The sequence below is a fragment of the Hippocampus guttulatus genome, chromosome 12 (genome assembly GCF_054856545.1).
Source record: "Hippocampus guttulatus isolate MCC_2025c chromosome 12, RoL_Hgut_1.0, whole genome shotgun sequence".
Taxonomy (NCBI): Eukaryota; Metazoa; Chordata; class Actinopteri; order Syngnathiformes; family Syngnathidae; genus Hippocampus; species Hippocampus guttulatus.
Genome location: NC_141272.1, coordinates 20,451,882 through 20,476,028, shown reverse-complemented (window position 1 = coordinate 20,476,028; position 24,147 = coordinate 20,451,882). Strand labels below are relative to the sequence as shown.

At 41.8% G+C, this 24,147-nt stretch overlaps 1 protein-coding gene across 3 annotated transcripts in view; it reads right to left on the bottom strand.

Moving 5' to 3' along the window:
- The window catches only part of brip1 (BRCA1 interacting helicase 1), a 75,451-nt gene that overhangs the window by 11,257 nt on the left and 40,047 nt on the right, over nucleotides 1-24,147 (bottom strand). Inside the window, exons 11-18 of one of the 3 annotated variants that reach the window (XR_015102477.1) lie at nucleotides 22,612-22,786; nucleotides 17,128-17,268; nucleotides 14,750-14,911; nucleotides 12,959-13,118; nucleotides 12,418-12,539; nucleotides 6,625-6,679; nucleotides 6,095-6,134; nucleotides 5,115-5,583 (exon numbers count right to left, since the gene is read on the bottom strand). Coding sequence is in view for 2 of the 3 variants with exons in the window: in XM_086125575.1 (XP_085981701.1) it covers nucleotides 868-950; nucleotides 1,030-1,142; nucleotides 12,418-12,539; nucleotides 12,959-13,118; nucleotides 14,750-14,911; nucleotides 17,128-17,268; nucleotides 22,612-22,786 (956 nt within the window). In the remaining variant the exon portion in view is untranslated. Of the gene's footprint in view, nucleotides 1-867; nucleotides 951-1,027; nucleotides 1,143-5,114; nucleotides 5,584-6,094; nucleotides 6,135-6,624; nucleotides 6,680-12,417; nucleotides 12,540-12,958; nucleotides 13,119-14,749; nucleotides 14,912-17,127; nucleotides 17,269-22,611; nucleotides 22,787-24,147 lie in introns of those variants that run through there. The other 2 variants (XM_086125575.1, XM_086125576.1) reach the window with 2 other exon arrangements.

The window sequence follows — 24,147 nt, the reverse complement described above, 5'->3', positions numbered from 1 at the left end:
ACCAACAGAATCAATATAGCCTGACTGCTGTGTTCAAAGCAAAATTGAGAAAAAACGAAGTATGCAACCATGGCTTCAATCCACTATTGGCTGAGTACTAGTTTACCTTAGATGTGCACTTTATAATTTTATATTGCTCTGTTTTGATTCCCTAAAAAGAGCTGTTAAAGGAGCTGTTATGTGACATGATATATTTTTCACTGTTGCTGATGGACAGTAATATTTTGTGAGAGATTATGTGTGAATAACTGCTCCAAGTGAAAAATGTTCATGGAAAATTGAAAATCGAAATAGTTGTTTGAGTAAATATTTGCATTTTGCATATAGAAAATTGACCCATGACTCCATGTTGATGAGAGCATTAAAATGGGAAAAAATAGGACAAAAAATATCAAAGGAAATTTAGAAACGATAAAAAATGTGTGAGTAATCGCGATTAATTATGAGTTAATTTGAGTTAATTATGACAGTTGCGTTTTTAATTCGATTAAATATTTTCATCATTTGACAGCTCTTATATATATATATATATATATACACACACACACACACACACACACACACACACACACACACACACACACACATTTATATATATATCCCATTTAAATATGGGTTTATACTGACAAAGAAAATCCCAGAGGTCCACACCAAAACTATTAAACCACTATTTTCATAGATAATGCAGACTAAAGTGGTCACAAGAGCCGAGAAAGAAATTGTTTCATAGATAATTCGTTTTAGTGTCATGAACAACTGATACAAGGCATGGATGAAACCAATCAGCTAACGTACTTGTTGGATTGCCAAAACTACCACAGGAGCAGGTTTATATTAAATGCAGATTATCTAAATTTACCATCTTACCTTTGATATACTTGTTTGGATTATTCCTGAAACGGTCATCCACTAAGATTAGGGCACCCCAGTCTTTTCTGTGACGAATACACCTGAACACGTAAAATCATATATTAAATGTGTTGTTTTCCATTTCAGTTCAAATCAATAAAATTGCAACAGCATATTTACCTTCCCAGGGCCTGGTTTAGAGCTCGGTAAGCCTGCATCTCATACCAGTGATGGCCAGGGAGAAGACCTCTACTCTTTGAGTGCTGATCATTGTACTTCATCTTGAGTTCGACCTACAACACACCATTATTTAATAAACATTGGAACTATTAGATGAGGATAATGGCAGATACCTTCTCGGTCAAAATCCAGTCGAACTGTCCTCATTGACTTTTGAGAATAAATTTCAGAATATTTCATCTGCCTTTTGGTTGTCAAAAACATACTCATGTCGCCAAGTATTTTGTCAAGGTCCCCAGAGTTTTGTGATGTGTGATTTTTGCAGAAGTGTTGACAACAATGGACTGATACTCTTCCATTTATTTTGAAAGTAACTTCAGCCGTCACATGAACTTAAACAAATACTTTGGAGAGTTTGACCTTGTCTCACAGATGGTGTATGGGACAGATGCCATGACAAACTGAGTGGTGGAAGGTGAGGAGGTCTCAGTGTCATGAGCCATTCCTGCCCAAAAATGACAGGAATTCTTCCAACCACTGGAATCTGTCGATGCTCACTGTTATCATCAACATTTTGAAATGGACAAGTGAAAAGTTCATCTGCCGTCTGAGGGGTAGCCGTGAAGGGCAGGTGACTGAACAGAGCTATAACTATTCTTGACAGGTACTATTTGTTCGCCCAGAGCTACCAAAGGCATGTGACAGGTACATCATGTTCCCTCATGTGCATTAAACAAAGTCACTGTAGCACAGCTCGCCTTTGTTCAAACAGTTACACCAAATGAAAATACTTGCTGAAAATTTACGACGATGACTGAGCAGAACTCAAGTACTGACAGAACCACATAAGCCAGGCCTTGCGGGAAAACACCAAATCAAATCACCTACATTATATATACACAGTGGTTCTCTTGAACAATCCAATAAATGTCCGGCTTCAAGCTTGTGTTTGCCATGTACCACATGAGACAGTTGAGCAATTAAAATAAATAAATAGATGAATGAATAACTTCTAAACCTACAGCTCCTGCACAAAATGCCAGTAGCCCAGAGGGAGGCTGTCATCTAAATCCAATTCTGACCCATTTTAGCATTCTGGCTACCAAAGAAACCTGGCCTGTATACTGTCATATTCCAATCTAACATGACAGGTAACATATGTGAAAAAGCCACTTATGGCTTGGAGCAAATCTCACAATGTGCAAGAAACCACAAGCTAGAAGGGATTAGTTGAAATGTCAAGAGATCACTCGCTTGCTTTGGCCTTGCCATCTAAAACCTGTTCATCCTGAAAAATATATGAGACCATGATTAGGGATGGCTGTCAGCAAAGCACATCTAAAGACCATTTTAAACTGGACTTTGGAGGTGGTGCAGAAGTGGGAGGTGCATTTGGAGCTACATGACTCTCCCTCTGGCAGTTTGGGGCATCTTGTGTCACTGAGGTTGTTGAGGGGCCTCATCTCCGACTGAAATTAATCGACATTAGAGTGACTCATTCGGATGTGTCTGTGTGAGCAAGGAACATTTGTTGAAAAGAAATTGCTCTTTTATCACATTATTCCCATATGATTAATGGATTTGGAAGATTAGAATCTACAGAATGATTTTGTCATTTTATATAAAGATGAAACAAAAATTATTTGTAGATCCTTCATCATGCAGCACTGTTAAAACAACAGAGGAGTTTGTGTGTCAAGTTTTGATTGACAGTCAACAGCCAGGTTTATACCCTGCAGAGCCTGCTCTACAGATTATGGATGAGACTGAAGAGAGCAACACCAAACATCCATCCATCCATTTTCCGATCCGCTTTATCCTCACAAGGGTCGCCGGGTGTGCTTGGAGCCTATCCCAGCTGTCTTCGGGGCGGGGCACACCCTGAATCAGCCAATCGCAGGGCACACAGAGACAAACAACCATCCGTGCTCACACTCACACCTGGGGACAATTTAGAGTGTTCCATTAACCTGCCATGTATGTTTTTTGGAATGTGGGAGGGAACCGGAGTACCCGGAGAAAACCCACGCTGAGAACATGCAAACTCCACACATGAAAGGCCGGAGCTGGGATCGAACCCATGACCCCTGCACTGTGAGGTCGACGCGCTAACCACTGGACCACTGGGACTCCAAACATCACAAAAGCAAAATTTAGTTTGGCGATCTCAATGGGTCACATGCTTCACGCAGTAATTTCAAGCAAATGATATGCAAAAAAGGAGAGACTTCATTTATTTAATTTTAAAGTCATCTGTTCCATTACTTTTGCTCATATAAAAATGTGGTCTGTTGTTTCAAAGGTGGTGGTGGTCAACTGGTGAGAACATCTGCCTCACAGTGCAGAGGTCATGGGTTCGAGTACAGGCACCGACCTTCCTGGGTGGAGTTTGTGTGTTCTCCCCACGAGCGTGCGTGGGTTTTCTCCGGGAACTCCGTTTTCCTCCCACATCCCAAAAACATGCTTGGTCGGTGTATATCTAAAGTGTCCCTCAATGTGATTGTGAGTGTGAATGTTTGTTTGTCTTTGTGGGCCCTGCAACTGGCTGGCAACCAGTTCAAGGGTGTAGTCCGTTGACTGTCCTAAAACGGCTGGGATAGGCTCCATCACGCCCATGACCCTCGTGATTTCAGATAATGGATGGATGTTGTTTCAAAGAGGTACCATTCGAGTCTGCTGACCGACTGCATCATTAGCTGTGTACTTTTTTGTAGGCTGTGTACTCTGAAGGACCCTTCACATGGTGGATCCTCAAAGTCTCTTCCTCATAAAGCCTTTGTGGACCGCATAGACCAGGGGTGGGCAAACTTTTTGGCTCGGGGGCCGCATTGACTTTTAAAATTTGACAGAAGGGCCAGGTCAGCACGAGCTATGGTACATTAAAAAAAAACTGCATTTGTTGACAGTCCATATCAAACATCAACAGAACAAAAGCATGAAAGTATGGTATTAATATACTTTTAAATGACAAAAGTGTTGTTGATAACCTATTTTAGCCTGTGCATCGCTGCAGATGGGTTTTGATCAGACCAGTAGAAGTAGAGCGATACAGAGGTACTAGGTGGTCGAAAAGATTGCCCGGACCTCCCATGTTCTGCAACTTCAAGTCAATGCGCCACCTGGCGGTGAAATGCCTGTCATTACAAGTCCAATTGAAATGAATGCAATCATTCACATCGAACCTTAATTGTGGACCAACCTTCGGCGGGCCGGATTAAAAAGACCAATGGGCCGGATTCGGCCCACGGGCCGTAGTTTGCCCACCACTGGCATAGACCATGGCAAATTTGGACAGGGCGAGCAACTCTCAATTCACTGCCTTCTGTCCGCAACGTGCTCAGCTGAAAAAGGATATGAAGTGTTGAAGTGCAGAAGCAGAGCGGCACCAAAGAAAAGCGGAGCAACATAGGCTACGAAAGCGTGCTCCTAAAGTAGGTATAATGAAGTGTTTGGTTCATTCAATCCTAGCCATTTGCTGCACAGCCAGCCCCCTGAACGCCAGCCATTCTAGAGGATTTTGGCCCACGGAATCTTGTGTTTTATGCCAGCGGTCCCGAACCACCGGGCCATGGACCGGTACCGGTCTTTGGCTCATTTGGTACCGGGCCGTCTCAGAAAGAATAAATAACTTACATTACTTCCGGCTTCACGGTCACGTGATAGGTTGCCGCTAAAATGAAATCAGGAGCGAGCAAAATGAGTAAAAAACAGACATCTTTGGAAAGAGTCTTTGGGAAGGGGAAAAGGCCCAGCCAGGAGACAGAAGAGGAGCCTACGACATTCAAGAAAAAGAAGGCTACATTTAGTAGACAGTATCAGGAGTCCTACTTAAAATCTGGATTTATCTTAACGGGAGATTCCCACGCACCAAGCCCACTCTGCATAATACGCGGCAATGGTGAGTCATATTTTTCATGCACTTTGTATTTGCGGTGTATCTTATTTTGAAGGCACGTTTAAACATTACCATAGCGACCAGAGTGTTTCGGCCAGATCAGACGTTCCTCGTGTCATGATTCATATTTATTATTATGTTTAGAAAATACCACAGTTTTCATGCAGGTCGTATCATATTTTTTGTTGCATTTATCCGCCACACCTGAAAGGCCAGTAAACCGGTCCGTGGGGCAAAAAAGGTTGGGGCCTGCTGCTCTATGCTATACAAACATGGAACCTATGAAAAGAAAGATTACACTCTCTTCTTTCATCAAAAGTTTATTTCTAGCATTTGTCATTCTTCAGTCTTCTGCAGCAGAACATAGGCACGTTTAACTGAAAATCACGTTTTACAATTTTAACATTTGCCAAAATATATGAGCATTGTGCGATATATAGTCGTGTGTGTGCGTGTATGTGTGTGTGTATATATCTGTGTGTGTGTGTGATCGTGTGTCTGCACGCACACATCCATCCCGAGAACACATGGTGAGAGTTGGTTTTTTTGTGAAGAAACCCAGGGATAAAAATCTGTGCCAAAAATGTTCAATGTTCATTCACTGAGGCAGATTCTCCCAGTCAGCATGGTGCCAGCCAGAATCACCAAGACGTCGGTTCCTTGCATGACATGTACAACAGAAAAAAACAAACAAACATAAAAATACATTTGCCTGTTGCAAAGTGAAGTAAAGAAAAAAATGTTTTCACCTTTCCTGACCCTGCCAACAGGAGGAATGGGAGTGATTCTGCTTCTGGATCAACATCCTAATGTATGCAAATATTTTCATTTCCCCCCAAAAAACGTTTTTGTTGTTGTTCCAGTCACACACATGATGTTTTCTCTACTTCAGACTCACATTTACACTGGTTTAAACGAGTCATTTGTTCCTGATTGTACGACATCCAAGCTTTCCCTGCTAATTTATTCACAGTGATTTGAGCTTTACTGTTTACTGCTATCTTTAACTTAATATTTCCATAATTCATATGTATGGGACACACGAGTACTGGCAAATAAATGTTAGATTATAGGAAGCATAGCATATGCATTTGAAAAAGACTGATGTCAAGTATCAAAGGATTAATTTTCAAATTACTGAAGTTAGTATGGGAGTAAGTTCGTGCTTACCGCTTTTGCCTTTTTGTGGATGCTCAGGAACAAGTTTCCGCTGCTCTCAGTCGATCCAAAAGGGGAAATTTAACTCATTAGAGTCAGGATCAGCATCACGACCCCCCCCCCAAAAGAAAAAAAACAAAGAAAAAAATATCCCAGTCCCTAAATAACGTGGCTTTGGTTCAGAAGCACGGCGAGGTAGTCAGATGCTGACCGCTTGACTCCCCTCAATCGATGGTGTGTCTACTTTGACACCGCTCGCCCCCGACGCATCAGCGAAGCTCAGGAGAAGAGCACCATGGGCACACGCATGCTCTCAGCGTCATTGTTATTTTGATCAACTGATGACAACCGCTTTGTAGCTTTTAATTCTGAAGAGAGTGTCGTCCAGTGTCAGCTGCCTGTATTTTTCCAACTTTTCAATCGCTTTGCATACTTCTTAACGCTAGGCCCTACTATTTCCTTCTCTGGGTTTATTCTACCTAACAAAAAGTACTGTCTATGAGCTAGTTAAAGGCACTGTTGACATCTGCTGGCGATTGTACCTCATTGGAATCCTTTTCATGCTTGACACTTGGTGGGGAATTGCATGAGGTCCTCCTGCATCCAACACATTACAAAAAAATAATAAAAAGCAATACCTGGGTTCAGGCGTGGATGGCGCTAAATGGTTGCATCATTAAAAAAAAAAAAACAACACCACCAAGGTGGGGAATGTTTTCTTGTTTTTAAAAGGTTAATAATGATTAACACTCACTAACTGTTGAAAGGGTTAATACTGATGAACACTCACTGTTTCTCATCTTCACTAAAATATTTGATGCAAAATAAAGAATTAGCGGCGGCCCGGTCGTCCAGTGGTTAGCACATCGACCTCACAGTGCAGAGGTACCGGGTTCAATTCCAGCTCCGGCCTCCCTGTCTGGAATTTGCATGTTCTCCTGGGCCTGCGTGGGTTTTCTCCGGGTACTCCGGTTTCCTCCCACATTCCAAAAACATGCATGGCAGGCTGATTGGTCACTCTAAATTGTCCCCTCGGTGTGAGTGTGGGCGTGCATGGTTGCTCGTCTGTGTGTGCCCTGCGATTGGCTGGCGACCAATTCGGGGTGTCCCCCGCCTACTGCCCGGAGACAGCTGGGATAGGCTCCAGCACCCCCCCGCGACCCTAGTGAGGATAAAGCGGTTCGGAAAATGAATGAATGAATATTAAAGAATTAAAGTTTCAGAGAAATCATTGCCTGGGTAGTTAAAAAAGTTTTGGTGATGGTAACAGATTGGACTGCAGAATATTTCACGGCCGAGTCTTGGCCACTGGTTTTGCATTAATTCTAAATCTTGCTGCTGTACGATGTGACGACATTTCAAATTCTAGCCAATCAAAATGTACGTAGGCTTTCACACAGGCAAAAAAGCAATTGCCGCTTTTCAAGTGAAGAAGATACTCCCTCCTGTCGCTGTGTCATAAAAAATACAGTATACACAGTACACAGATTGTGTTTTACAATACTTTACCATAATTTACAATTTCATTGGGAACTGTGAATGAAATAGTGACGTTTGTAATAAGAAGGTCCGCACATCTCGCAGGGTCCATTCAAGTGAATAGGAGCAAGCCCCATCAATATAGCCAGACTTTCCTCTTTATTATCACCCATGACTGACACTATCTGTCTCTATCCATCCACCCATTCTCTTAACCACTTATCCTCACTTGGGTTGTGAGCTGATATACATATACAGTCATACCTTCATTTTTCGACCATAATCCGTTCCAGAAGATTGTTCGAAAACCCAAACCACGCTCTTTTTAAAATAAAATCTTTATTTAACACGTCTGCTCACAATGGAACGCTACACAAGGAAGTGATGCTTCCGAGGCATAAAAAAATGGAAATTTCTGGTCGAAAACCGATTTGGTCGAGAACAGAGACGTTGGACAACCGAGGTTTGACTGTACATATACCGTATTTTCACGACTATAAGGCGCCAAAGTCTAAAAATTTCTCCAAAATGGACAGGACGCCTTATGATGCGGAGCGTCTTGTCTATGCGCTGAGTTCCAAAACCTGACTGACAGCCGACACGCTGTTTATATAGAGAAAAGGCGGAAGTGACTGTGGACAGGCATGCGGCAAAGAAGTCGGGCAATCAGTGAAGGGTGGGCGTGTATATATATATATATATATGTATACACATATGGAGAGCGAGAGAGAGAAAAGGCAGACGTGAGTGACAGGCATGCGGGGAAGAAGTCCGCCAATGAGTGAAGGGTGGGCGTGTAAGTGGACGCTAAAGGGACGCGACAAGCAGGTACCAACACCTGTATAGAGTGTGGCTATGTGCATTGTTGAAAAATAACTTCGGTTTTGGTTTCTAAGAACCCCCGAAAATAAATTCTACAAAGAGACACGCCTACGAAACTCAGTTCAAACTTCAAGCCATCGGTTATGCTTTTGGCATGCGTGCCCATCGCACAGCAGCGGTGAAAAACCAAGTTAAGCAAATGAACTCTGAGCTTGCCGTTATTCCCAGAGGCTTGACTAAAGAACTCCAACCGCTGGACATCGGCATCAACCGGGCGTTCAAAGTAAAGTTGCGAACGGCATGGGAACAATGAATGATCGATGGCAAACACAACTTTACAAAGAGTGAGAGGCAGCGCCGGGCGAGTTACGCCACAATTTGCGAATGGATTGTGGCTGCTTGGACGAACGTGTCTGCTTGCACTGTTGTTCGAGTTTTTGGCAAAGCCGGCATCATTTCTGTGGAGCCACATGGCAATGAGAGTGACTGACAACGAGAGGGAACATGGCGTTTTTGATGGATTACCGGTACTTGCACAATTGTTCAATTCTGATACAGAGGATGAGGACTTTGATGGATTTCTGGGTGATGATTGATCGAAAAACGTGAGTACATTGTACGATGGCTAAATAAAATACAACGGAACTCAGTTTTCCGTTGCCTTTTTAAAAACGTGTTTTTAGCTTGTATCTGTATGTCTTGGCATGCTACCGTATGCTACAAGCTAACGTGTTTTTAGCGTGCGCGCATGCATGCCGTATGTTTAAGCTGGCGTATGTTTTACCACTTTAAAATTGCGCCCAATAATACAGTGTGTTTTGTCTATGTGTAAAATACAGAAATAGCACCCATTAATGAGACTGCGCCCAACCATACGGTGCGTCGAATGGTCGTGAAAATACGGTACGTATATTACACAGCTTCATCACATTATTACCGTTCCCTATACAGCTCTCTCTCCCTCTCTCTCTCCCCCTCCCCCTCCCTCTCCCTCTCCCTCCCTCCCTCCCTCCCTCCCTCCCTCCCTGAATACAAATGGAGGTTAGGTGCTGAGAACACAGTTTTTATTTAGTTTGCAGTAGGTTTTGGTTACTGGTTTCTATTTTAAGTAGGCGGAAAGAGGAGCTTTGTTTGTATGGCTTCATGCTGCTGGCAGATGCATTTTGGACAGCTGACATGGTGCCATGCCATCAAACATGTCCAAGCGGCACAGTGCTCTGCTGACAAAGCTGTTGGAAGGTGGTGGGGTGCGGCAACATGAAGTCCACCCTGCCGTATGAACAGCGCGGTTGTTATTTTCCTGGAGTTCTCCTGCAGGTTATCCCAGCTAAGAGGATAACAATCTCTGAACACGCCTCTGTGTATCAAAAATGATTTGCTGGCTAAAGAGTTGCCCTGATATGACCAGCTGGTGTCATCGATAAATGTGGTCACTGCAAATTAAATCCCCTAAGTTGAAATGTGCCATGAGTCACAGGTCAAGTATCATATACACCAGTATATACACCAGTATATGATACTTGAAGACAAAACAAGCAAACTCAACCTGTCCTCAAGCTTAACCTCAACACACGCTCTGGTGAGACATGAAGCAAGCGGAAAACAAAACAAAGTCGAAGCTCTACAAGAAAAGGTGTCTCAAGATGAAGAAAATGTCCCAAATGAATGTGCGAAAGAAAACGAGTGGAAATGACTCGCTGAGTTTGAAGTTAGTAGATAAAGTCATGTCGAATGATGAGCTTTTAAAAATTTTACAAAAGAAAAAATGTAGTTTATTGCCATGTCAGAGTAAGATGAGGACTTTGATCGGGGTGAATATTATGACCATCAGTGTAAAAAACTGTTACTAATAGTCCTAAAATTAAAAAAAGTTCTTTGGCGCCACACACCACTCATGATTTGGCAAGGACTGACTTAGATATATTTATGTTTCCTCTCTAGGCTTTAATTTGGAGTCATTTTTCATTCAGTCTGATCTTACTTTGCTTTTAAAAAATTTACAAAAGAAAAAATTTAGTTTACTGCCATGTCAGAGTAAGATGAGAACGTTTATCGGAGTGAAGAGAAGCAGCAGAGTCCGTTTTACTTTTTGAAAAAAACATCACCAAAAAACAATTACAAAGGGTTTGAGAGTTCCTGCCATGGAGAAGGATTTAAAAAAAATCTTGAAGTGTCCCTGCACTCTGCTTGGGCGCTCACCAGTAAAAAATGGGTAAATGCCAAATGGGCTTTCACTTGTTTAGCACTTTTCTACCTTCTATATATTCAAAGGTGACGCAGCATCAGGACCTGACAAGGGCAGGCAACATCCGGCTCACAGAACAAAATTGGCTCGCCGCCAATTACAGTATATCATGTTTGATTCTAGCTCTGGCTTTCCTGTGACCTCCCCTTGCCTGCGTGGGTTTCTCAGAGAACTACACTTTACCCCCCTAACATTTTATATGCATTGTAGTTCAATTGAACACTCTAAATTGTCCCTAGGTGTAATTGTTTATGTGAAGAGTTGTTTGTCTGTTGTTGTGTGCCCTGCGATTGGCTGGCATCCAGTTCAGGGTGTCCCACCTATTGCCCAAGACAGCTGAGATAGGTTCCAGCACACCCAGGACTCTCGTGAGGATGAGCGGCTCAGAAAATGGATGGATGGATGGCTTCTTCGATACCTGTGTTCCTTGATTAAGAATGTTCATATGTTTCTGCCTTAAATTGAATGTTGGGATCTCAGCAAAGAAATCATTGTATGTAGGCAGGATCATTTTTCTAATACTATAAATAAGAAATATATGACAAATACAGCCAAACAGGATGTGTATCGTGAACCTTCTTGCAATACCTACAGGGAGGCTTACTCTAATACAGTGATCAATTGATACAACCAAATTATGAGTTTTCGATATCATTACAGTGTGGTTGCCTGATGAAAATGTAATTTCAGGAAAGTAATTTGGCCCATGGCAAAACTCAGGTCAAATCCTCGGTCAGGGTTGGCTATGAGATTCAGACCTCGTGATACAAAAGACATGGTAACTTTCCATGGAAATATGGTAGTGACCTTTTTTTGTGTCCACAACAAATTGACTCTGTAGTATAAAATTACACTTTGTGGCTCAAGAGAGAAAAATGTTTACAGTTTATATGACTGTTTTTGTTGTTGTTCAGTTGTTTTACCACAATGAATAACAGTATAAGCAGGTTTTTATTTGTGTTTTAAATACACTCGCTTGTCCAGGCAGAACTGAACTGAGCTTTTGAACTTACGTAGTTTAAGGAGGGGCAAACATGGCAGTGTATAGTATCAGGAAGAGGAAGGTGAAAGAAAACCATGTAATAATAAAGATGATTTCAAAATGACCTCTATTTACATTAGTTATGTGTTTTGCAATCATTTTCTGTTATGACCTCCCAGGAAAGTGAAAACAATCAATTGCCCCTCAACATCTATAAATAGGGCAATCTGTCTGGGATAAGTACACCTCTGTATTACAGTGTGTCCTTGACATTAAAGAAAAAAAGAAAGAAATATAGATCTACTTACAATAAAGCGTAACTTTAATGTTGTCTTTAGTCTCTGGCAGCGAAAATTTTAAATGTACAAATTTGCCAGAAATTAATAACAGTAAAACGCCACCTACTGTAGTGGATGAGCAATTACATTTTATTCTAAATAATTCTAGTATGTATAAAACATCAGTGGTGGGCAATATCATCCTTCATTTGTCATTCGCCAATGGCTGTCACACCAGTCCTGGTCTGTCAGTCATTACTCTGCCACTCATTTTTAAAATAGTGCTTCCATCATCATTCAATTACAGTTGGGCCACATTATGACCATCAGTGTAAAAAAACCTGATAGTCCTAAAATTCCAAAAAGTTCCCCGGTGTCACATGCACTCACACACCACTCACTATTTGGGAAGGACTGCCTTAGATATGTTTGTTTTCTCTACTTTCATTTTGATAACTTTTTTATTCAGTCTGATTTGAGTATTTCTTTGCATAAATGGATCATGGATGAACAGCAGTTGTTGACCTACCTGGAGATTTTTAATATTTGGGAATGGAATTCCAATCGTGACCACTGCTCTTGCATTGTCATCTGTGAAGTCCAGTCCTTCACTCACTTTTCCCCGACAAACAGCCAGCAGGAGTGCACCATCTATGACATTAAAACCATGAGAGAAGTAAATGCAATATCAAGATAACTGAAGCTATGATTTGTCCTTGTATTAACCAAGTTGATTGAAATTGAAGAGCATTTGTAAGAACCGGAGCTTTGAAACTAGGACATGATGGTTTGCATCTTGCTGCTCACAAAATGGAAAATGAGAGCTCATTGTTGGAGAGATGCTCGTCTGCTTTCTGATTACTGTTGAGGTGCCCTTGAGCAAGGTGCTGACACCACCGTCCACCTCAGGAATTGTCACACTATTTGTGTTCCACTTTACCTGTGACATCTCATCTTGTAAGCCAATATATGTGTGATGTGATTTTTCTGTGAGGTGTACACCACAAATATACAGCAGTGTGTGAATTGAAAAGCACCTTGAGGAATGAACAGAAACAAAAATAACTCACCGCTTTTCTCAGAGGACTTAATCGCATTGTAGTAAGCCTGAAGAAGTTCATCAAAGTCACCTTTGCCACCACCACGAGGCTCTGTTATCACTTTTTTTTGTTTTTCAAGTTTCTCCCAAATGCCTGTGATGCTCCATCGATCCTGCATTTTACCCAGCATCTGAACAAATATGAGTATCATCACATTTTGAAATACTGTCCTTTGTCAAATTGATTTGTTTAATAAGCAGAATTCATTGCAGTGGTGCCTTAAGATATAAATTAAATTAATTCTGTGACCACACTTAGAACTTAAAAATCAATCATCTTTACCCTTTGAAATGAATGGAATTTTGCCATTAATCTGTTCCAAAAACAAGAATCAAAATATATTGTTATGTGGACTTTTTTAACGAGAACAATTGAACAGATTACTTTATCAAAACATTTTGATGGAATTATTCAATAGAATGGAAAGACCTAATTCATTTCAGCTACTGCTGGTTTGAGTAACTTGGCCACCGGGAGGCAGTATAATACTTTCGACCAACACACAGTGCTTAGGTCTTAGGATGATGAGGAAAGGCTGCCTCTGACATTGCTCTGGCACCTGTGGTTCAACTGGTAAACACGTCGGCCTCACAGTTCCGAGGTGCAGGGTTTGATTTCGGCTCTGGCCTCCCTGTGTGGACTTTGCATGATCTCCCCATGCCTGCGTGGGTTTTTGCGTGGCAGGCGAATGGAACACTCAAAATTGTCCCGAGGTGTGAGTGTGAGCGCGGATGGTTATTCGTCTATGTGTGCCCTGCGTTGGCTGGCAACCAGTTCAGGGTGTACCTCACCTAATGCCCAAAGACAGCTGGGGTCGGCTCTAGATGCCCCATGGACCTTGTGAGGATAAGCGGATCAGAAAATTGATGGATGGATGGATGTATTTTAGTTGGGTGACCCATGAGGTCACTCAAACATGGGGAATTTTAAATTCAGCCTCTTGGGCATATATGATGAGATTGGTGACTGGAGCCAGGCAAAGGCTTAGCTCAAGTGACGTATCTTTCTATGAAATTTCTCTTGCTTTAATTTGACTTCTCTTCTCTATGACACCCTTGGCAAAACATTAAATAGTGAGAATATCAACTGAGAATAAAGTCTTCTGGTAGTTAGTATGGGTATAGCAAGCATGAACTTTAAAAGAACCTTCCAAGGCTGTTGAGGAGAAGCGGTTGGGGGTGGGGGTGGGGGGCAGAGTTGATAGATGTGCAGGTGGAAGTAGGCTCACCGTGTATGACTGTTTTACCAATCCAACGGAATTTCTGGTGACACCGGTCTCCATTTGACCAATGACATGGAGACATGACCACACACAAAATGTATGCAGCCTCACACAGAAATATGATATTGTTGGTCAATATCTAAATTTGCACATTACCATTTGATGTTTTCGTCGAAATGACAGTTATGCTTTGATTAAAAATACAAATTTTTAGTCAGTCACTAGTTAGTCCTGTAATTTTTTTGTTTTTGTTTTTTTAAACTGAACACTCAAGTAATTATTTTACTTCTACTCAAGTTGTATTACACTGAAGAAACAGTACTCTTACATGTGTGCAACTTAACTACCTTGCTACTGTACCCACCTCAATTGGGAGCCCTGTCAGAAATGTGGCAATCATGGTACGTATGTAAACAGTGCCTCGGTTTTAGCCAGCCTTTCTAAACGTTGCCATGCTCCCAATGCAAAAATTCTTCTAGATTTCATATTCAATGAGCATCTTTTATTTTCATTTTAAATCAGTACAAACGCATATTTACCTTGTAGGACGGCAGGAAGCAAAGCACACCCTTGGGCATAACTTTGCAAACATGTAGTAGCAGGTCACCAACTTCATCCTGGAAGGCATACGTTTCAGCATGTTGAAAGGTGGCACAGAGCTTTCTGCCTTGAGGTCCAACACCAACAGTGCCAACCCAAACCTGCAGAGACATTTTCTCATTTGGTTTTCACATTTTTCATTCTTCACTGAGAGTACAGTAATCCCTCGTTTATCGCGGTTAATGGGGACCAAAACCACCCTCGATAAACGAAAATCCCCGAAGTAGCGTCCAATAAACATATCCAGGTAAAAAATATATAATATATAAATATATATATATATACGAGAGTTTATATATATATATATATATATAATAATCCTCGTCTCACCCCTCGGGTGGTGTCCGTCCCTCATTCAGCTCGGGTCCTCTACCAGAGGCCAGGAAGCTTGAGGGTTCTGCGCAGTATCCTTGCTGTTCCCAGCACTGCACTTTTCTGGACTGAGATGTCCGATGTTGTTCCCGGGATCTGTTGCTACCACTCATCTAGTTTGGGGGTCACTGCCCCGAGTGCTCCGACCACCACAGGCACGACTGTCACCTTTACCTTCCAGGCTCTCTCCAGCTTCTCTCTGAGCCCTTGGTATTTCTCGAGTTTCTCGTGTTCCTTCCTTCTGATGTTTCCATCACTTGGGACCGCTACATCCACCACAACGGCTTTCCTCTGCCCTTTATCTATGATCATGATATCTGGTTGGTTCGCCATTACCATCTTGTCAGTCTGGATCTGGAAGTCCCACAGGATCTTCGCTCTGTCATTCTCCACCACCTTCGGAGGTGTTTCCCATTTTGACCTTGGGGTTTCCAGTCCATACTCCGCACAGATGTTTCGGTAGACTATGCCAGCCACCTGGTTATGGCGTTCCATGTAGGCTTTCCCTGCCAGCATCTTACACCCTGCAGTTATGTGTTGGATCGTCTCAGGTGCCTCTTTGCACAACCTACACCTTGGGTCTTGTCTGGTGTGGTATATCTGGGCCTCAATGGCTCTGGTGCTCAGGGCCTGCTCCTGAGCAGCCAGGATGAGTGCCTCTGTGCTGTCCTTCAGGCCAGCCCTCTCTAGCCACTGATAGGACTTCTTGAGATCGGCCACTTCAGTTATGGTCCGGTGGTACATCCCGTGTAGGGGCTTGTCCTCCCATGATGGTCCCTCTTCCAGCGCCTCATCTTCTGTTCCCCATTGTCTGAGACATTCTCTGAGTACGTCATCCGTTGGAGCCTTCTCCTTGATGTATTCATGGAGCTTGGATGTTTCATCCTGGACAGTGGCTCTCACACTCACGAGTCCCCGGCCTCCTTCCTTTCGGCTTGCGTATAGTCTCAGGGTGCTGGATTTGGGATGGAACCCTCCATGCATGGTTAGGAGCTTTCGGGTCTTAACATCCCCTGGTCTGAATCTTTTCCTTTGTCCACCTTATTATTCCTGCAGGGTATCTGATCAATGATACAAAATGTAATACCAATGATTATTATTGTAATTATTAGCACCAGAATCAGGTGAGGGGCTATTGTGGGACTGGGTCTGGGTGATCCCAACCACACCTGTGACAAGGTGGTTCTGGTCTTGAAGTGGGAGGAGGAAGACGTGGAGGAGGAGGAGGAGGAGGAGGAGTAACCAAAAGTTCAACTGTTGAATTCCCGCTCTGTCCGGGTCGTATGTTGTCTTGCCCTTGGGCACGTCACTTCACTGATCTTCCCTCCAGAGTCACTCACACTGGTCTATGGCTGGGTGTGAATGTCTGGTAGTGGTTGGAGGGGACAAAAGCGCACGCTGGCAGCCACATTTCCGTCAGTCTGCCCCAGGACAGCTGTGGCTACAGAACATAGTTTACGGCCGCCACAGAGTGAATGCATGAGGGAATCCATTGTGAGCGTCTTGAGAGTCCGGTTGCCCCCCAAAAAAAAGCACCATACAAATCTGATGGATTATTATTATTATTAATTATGTGGTGGTCTTATTGGGGAGAAAGAGGAGAATGGAGCAGGAATCAGCAATAACCAGACCAGTAGAGCTGTGTGTCAAGACTGCCATACTGTAGACTTCTTATTTTGCATAGTTTATTATAAAAATGACGAGACCCAAAAATCACTGCCATCCTTCATTGGTTGGTATTTGGGGCCTTGCTGTGTGGCAGGAGAAACACAAAATTGTTCAGTCTTCAGTTGCGCACACAGGGAGCCTCAAAATCACAAATCCCCGGGCCGAATTACACACTGAGTACTTCACTGCTCATGACTTTTGGGACATCTAATATTTTTTGCAACTTAAGAAAAGCACAAAATCTAATTCAGTAGACTGACATACACAGTATATTGACCTGAGATTTGTTGATGACATGGTTGGCCTCCAGTTGACCAGAGAATTTCACCCCAAGTTCTGAGGAGAAGGATCCCATAGGTGATAGCGTCCCTGATGTCAGAACAATGCTGTGCACTGCCCCACTTAAATCAGAAAATGCCTATAAAAGACACAATACAAACAACATTTACCTGATTATTTCTTTTCATATCTTATTTTAGATTACACTTAGAGCTCCAGCCATTCCTGTGTACTGGAATTATTACCGTATTTTCCGGACTTAGAAGTCACAGTTTCTTTGTAGTTTGGCTGGGCGCGCGACTTATGGGTGAAATTATTAACACATTATTATATCATTTCACATGTTATTTTCACATTAAACCGCAAGAGGCCGCTGTAGACCTGTGTTGATAAAACCACGATGAGTCTGACGTAAGCGACGTAGAAGAGGAAGCGCTGCATCTTTTACCTCCAGAGTTGGTGGAGTTGCTTTAAAAAGTGACACAGAGGATGAACATTCCATTGGATTTAGTGATTTGGAGTGACATTGATGGTTTGGTGAACTTGTTAGCATGTTCTTTATGCTATAGTTATCTGAATTACTCTTAATGTTACTTGAACATACCAGGCACGTTCTTAGTTCGTCGTTTATTTGTCATGTAACGTTAGCATATTGTACACTTATTCAGCGTGTTGCTTTCTATTTTTTTTTTTTAATTGCCTTTCAAGATGACATGTCTCTTCTTGGGGTTGAATTTTATCACATAAAATTCCCCCCAAAATGCGATTTATACTCCAGTGCGACTTATGTATGTTTTTTTGTTGTTTATTATGCATTTTTGGCTGGTGCGACTTATACTCAGGAGCGACTTATAGTCCGGAAAATACGGTACCATCATTTTGTGAAGGACATTGCCAAGATGGCTACTATGCTACACAAGCTAGCGGCTAAGAAGTCAATGAAGAGGCCGACATGAATTGAGCTGAGCATTGCTTGTGTAGATTCTCAGTTTTGTGGGTGGCAAAAGTGCAATTGAGGCAACTAGACTTGTAAACTGTTTCACCTTTAATACTAAAAGACTTCACTAAAAGACAGAGGGGTGTCCAGGGCGCTGACGAATGATGGGCAGGCAAAAAAAAAGTGTCAAACTCATTGTCGTTCAGAGGACACATGCAGCATAATTTGATGTCAAGTGGGCTAGCCCAGTAAAAAGCGTAATTGTTTTAAATCACACTAAGTTTGTGTTTTCTCTGTTTTAATGCAAATTAAGTCCATAGAATATACAGTCAAACCTCGGTTTTCGACCATAATCCATTCCAGAAGGCTGCTCGAAAACCGAATTGTTCGAAAACCGAAACCATGTTTCCCATGAGAATCAATGTAAAAATTTTAATTCGTTCCAAGTCCAGAAAACAACTTTTTTTAAAAGCATTTTTTCAACTATTTTACACCATAAACTCACACGTGTACACGTGTAATTAGAGAGCAGGTAATAACAAATTACAAACATTTTGTATGTTTTATTTTTACCAATTTTAACATAAACATTGACATTGTAACATTTAACATCTCTCTCTCTCTCTCATCGTGACAATTGGAGATGGCATTCTTTTACACCTTGAATTTATAAACCCTAATGTAATGGCTGTAACAGTGGATGCTCTGTCTGCAATCCTACACTACAGTACAGGGTAACATCCCTCCATCCATTTTCTGAACCGCTTTATCCACACAAGTCCAGTCTCGTCCATATTAAAAGTTTGCTGGGGAAGACATTCCTCTGCCTTGATGAGATTTTCAAACTCAACTTTAAACTTTTCGGCAGCTTCCTTGTCTGAACTGGCTGCCGCCCCATGATGAATCACTTATTTTCCTCAACTTTTTGAACCATCCTCTGCTTGCTTAAAAATCAAACTCTTCAGGAGTAATGCTAGGATCCTTTTTTTTTTTTTTCAATCAAATCTCAAATAAATTGTCTTGTTTTGCCACAAATCATATCTTGGCTAAGACTGTCCCCTGCTCATTTATGAAAATAAACAAACGGTTCTCCACTTCCTCTAATATTTGTGGCCTTTGTTCACTAAACACACGGAATCCTTGAGCCCCATCACTGACTTTAAGATGGTCTTTCTTTTTTAGGATGCTGCTGATTTGGGCATGCCGAACTCCTTAGCCAACACAGACACATGCAAACCTGATTCCTATTTCACAATCAAATCGTTCTTAAATTCAATAGTTTTGCACACTATTTTCCTCCTTTTCAGCAGCTTTACGACTTCCACTTGCTTTCTTTGGTGCCATGCAGAAATAACAGTCCAATTTGCATCGATCTCAACAAACATGTCTTTTTAAAAAATCTTTATTGAACATATCTGCTCACAATGGACGCACAATGGACGCTCTTTTTTTAAATCTTTGAACACGTCTGCTCACAAAGGACGCTCTTTCTTTAAAAAAAAAAAAACTTTATTGAACACGTCTGCTCACAACGGAGGTGTCACTTCTTCGTCAACCCGAGGAAGTGTCACTTCCTCATGTAAGGAAGTCGAGAGAAGTTGAGTGGCGCATTCAAGTGTGCTCACTTTGGTCGAGAACCAAATTTCGGTCGTAAGCCGAGGCATAAAAAACTTGAAATTTTTGGTCGAAAACCGATTCGGTCGAGAACAGAGACGTTCGAAAACCGAGGTTTGACTGTATTTAATTACCTATTTTTTCATGAAAAAAAAAGAAGCATTCCCAGACTTCTTAAACAAAACTTGTAAAGAGAAAAAATGTTTTAAGTCATACAACAATTGCTAAATAGAAGATATCAGGCTTCTAAATTGAGAAGAAAAAAAAAAAATTGTCTGTCATGAAAATTATAATTTGGATTCATGGTTCAATCAACAAAATTGTTCCTGTTTTTTGTCCCCAGACGAAATAAATTGTCATCCTCAAATCTGTCATATTTTGTCTTGATTGTGTTCCAGCTCCAGCTGGAGGTGTATCTGTGCCTCGTTTCCCCATCAACGCGAGCCTTGTATTTCAGGACTCTGACTTCTGCTACGCCTTGTCGGATTATTGACCTAGCTTGGTGTGGTGCTTGTAGTGTGATTTTTATCGACCTCTCGAGACCATTAGCTTTCGTTTTTGCTCATAGATTCTTGTTAGACAGTATTTTCGCTATTCTGGTGTTTCTCTTTGTTTTCGTGTTATTGGACTTTTGGATATTTCGTTTGTATATTCTCTGTATTCTATTGAACCTTGCCTTTGCAAGCGCTTTTTGGTTTCAAGCATTCTTTTTTCTGGCACCTTGTGAACAGTGATTTCAGTTTATACATTGTCGGCGTGATTTTCTTGAGTAAATATTTTTGGAATTGCACTTTGTCTAAGCCTGCATTTTTAGAATCCTAAAACAAAACCAAATTCCAATGAAACTGAATTTCTCAATTTCATTGGAATTTGGTATGAAATTATATCCAACCTATTATTAATGGACTACACATCAAAGACAAATATATTTAACATTCACATTGATAAACTTTGTTTTTAACAAAGAATCTTTCACTTGGAATTTTACGGCTGGAACATATTCCAAAAAAGATGGGGCAGAGTCATTTTTACCACTATGTTCCCTGCAATTGCCTGGCAACTGGTTCAGGGTGTCCCCCGCCTACTACCCAAAGACGGCTGGGATAGGCTCCATGACCCTTGTGAGGATAAAGCGGTTCAGAAAATGGATGGATGTTATATCACCTTTTTTTTTAAACAATAAAAGTCTGGTAACTGAGGACACTAATTGTTGAAGCTTTGTCGGTGGAATTGTTTCGCATTCTTGCTTGATATACAGCTTCAGCTGTTCATCAGTCCGGGTTTCTGTTGTCGTATTTGAAGAGGAATAAGTATATTTTATGTGATGTTTTTGGTTTGTAGGAAGGTTTTGGCATGTTTTTGCTCAAGTACCAGGAGCGAGTGTTCCCTGAGAGAAAGGAGTGCATGATTGTTTGGGTAAAACAATGTTGTCGGAAATAGATGTGCATGTCCCTTGGGAACGGGGGTGTGGGATTGCTTGAGCAAAACATGATTATTTTGAGAGTCAGATGTGTATGACACCTGTTGTCAAAGAAGAAGGCTGTTCGGTGGCGCCAGAAAGTTTGGGCCGGCCACCCTCCCCTCTGTGGCACACGAACATTTGAGCGTAGAAAAGGAATCGGGAGCTAAACTCTGGTAGAGTCTGCTGCGGGTTGCGTACGGACGCCCAGCTGGTTGGATGCACACTCTGCCGGGGATGTTGGCTCTCCTTCCCAGTGCATTACGGTGAGAGTTTAATTGTACTGACTGTATTTAACCAACTTGTGATTGTATTGCTGTGCTGATTCTTTGTGGCGGAATAAATGACGCTCATATTCTAGCAAAGTTCAGTGTCTTGTGTTCATTTCTGTGTGTCTATTCTCAACGATCCTGCTTGAGTAAATAACAAAATACTGGAGTAACAAAATATTGTGAAAGTGTTTCAAAACAGTATTCCTGTGTGGAATTTGCATGTTCTCCCCGCGCCTGCGTGGATTTTCTATGGTACTCCGGTTTCCTCCCACATTCTAAAAACATGCATGGCAGGCTGATTGAACACACTGAATTGTCTCGAGGTGTGAGTGTGAGTGCGGATGGTTGGACGTCTCTGTGTGCCCTGTGATTGGCTGGCAACCGGTTCAGGGTGTGACCCACCTACTGCCCGAAGACAGCTGAGATACGCTCCAGCATGCCCTTGTGAGGATAAAGCAAATCGGAAAATGGATGGATAAATAAAGAAATGGGGGGGGGGGGGGCTCAACATTTGAAAGAGTGGAACCTGTGTGTTGTCTCCTAGTTAACATGAGCTTGAATGAGCTATGATTGTTTATTTTTGAACACGACCACAACTCCAGTCATGACAACAGCACATGCACACTTGGGTAACCACGTTATCGCATTCATTTATTTTTACTTCCCCTTGCAAAATTTTTTTTTCAATTGATTTCAGGTTAAAGGTGAGGTTAGTGGCAGAAAATGTTTTGAAATTATGATTATTTTATTTATTTATTTATTTTACATCCCCAAAAACATTTGAATAGATGTGTGCAGACTTTTTGTATCCAATGTACAGCACCCGTCAAGAGTTTGGAAACACCATGTAATTCAGTGTTATTATTATTTTTTTTTTCAATTTCCTGAATTGTAGACTTATAATAAAGTAATCAACATTATGAATAAATACTGATGGAATTACGTAGTAAACAAGAAATGTTCATGAAAACACAATGTTATTTAATTTAGATTCTTTGTGATGTGGATGATGTTTAATAATTGTTTTGCCGTCTTAACATTACAATTGGAAGGTGTTTCCAAACATTTGACTGGTACTGTATGTGCTGGATAGAACCACAGATGTCTCCATTTAATATTTATACCTATTCTGTAAACTTTGTAACACTTAGAAGTACAGTTGGAAAGCAAGCATCAATTCAAGTACAAATGCAATCTCACCACAGCAGGATTGAGGCACCAGAAACTCAGTGACAGAGATTCAGTCTTCACTTTGACTCTTTGATGTTGTCTGCCTCGTTGGACCATGGACCCCTGTGCATCACTCATGTAAGGCTTGGCTTTGGTTGTCCAAGAATATGTCTTTTGAAGTACAACTCTGTAGTCTTCAGAATATCTAGATAGGACCAGACACAAAGAAATATCAAAGATGAAAGTAGACGTTCCTGAAAATTCTGGAAAATATATACCGTAAATTCCGGGCTACAGACCGCACCTGATTAAGAGCCGCATGCTCAGATTTATGAAGAAAAATCAATTTTGTAACTATATGCGCCGCACCGTACTATAAACCTCTGGCCAATGAGTAGGCGGGTGTTCGCTTCTGCGTCCCTGCCGTCGTGGAGCGCCTCCGGGTGAGGCGGCTGACGCGGTCCCCCGCTGAACCCCCGCAGAAAAAAAACGCACATTTTCTTCAGGTTAAAATAATCTCCATATTTTTATGAGCATGATAAATGCATTTGGACAACGAAATTATGCTGAAACACATAATAAGAGGCCAGACAAAGAGAGATCTTGATGAGCATTTGCGTAATTACGAGGAGAAATTACAGCCCACTAGGCTTTAAATAGAATAATGCAAATCATATAAATGGGAAAAGATATCAGAAATTATTTCTATAGTCAGCCGCTTAAAAATGATCATCGTTGGCAGCTTTAGGCCTGATGCTGCGCGGCTCAAAACAGAGGTAAAATGTGTTCTCTCATGGCCGCTTGTTTTCAGTATGACGGGGAGTCACCTTTTTTAATTACAGTCCGAGTGAGAGGCAAATCAAATGTCAGAGGGTCTTCGTCCATATTTATTATTTCATCTGGGCTGATGGAATTCTCCGCTATCTTTGTTTGTGTGAATGTGCGGAACGAAGCAAGTTTGTCCTCGTAATTGGGAGGGAGCTGCTGACATAACGTCGTGCGTGCCCTAATAGACAGGCTTCCATTTCATGAATCTATAACACCACGACGGCCCACCTTTAAAACCTTTAAAAGCTTTGGTTGTCTTTTTACACTGGCTCAGTTCTTCTTGTTGGAGCCTCCACCTTCGCACCATCGACTCGTCTATGCCAAGATTACGGGCAGCAGCTCGATTTCCTTCTTTAACTGCCAGAGTGATCGCTTTTAGTTTAAAAGCTGCATCATATGCTTTTTGTCTGGTATTCTCCATGTTGTATGATTACCGGTAATCACAACTTCCTTATTTCAGTTTTTCTTCTAACCCTGATCAAAATGCGGCCGGATAGCTCAGTTGGTAAGGCATCGGTTTGGCATACGGGAGACGGTGGTTCGAATCCCGCTTGGGGCAAAAAAAAAATGAGCACATAACACCATCCAGTGTGGATCCTTGGGCAAGATCCTTCACGCTAATGCTTACCTCATACAATGATGAGAGACAATAAAATGAATGACATGCCGGCTCAGACGTCGCCCGGCCAAACAAGGTCTGCGTCAGGTGCTGGGGAACCAGAGCACCTTGATGAAAAA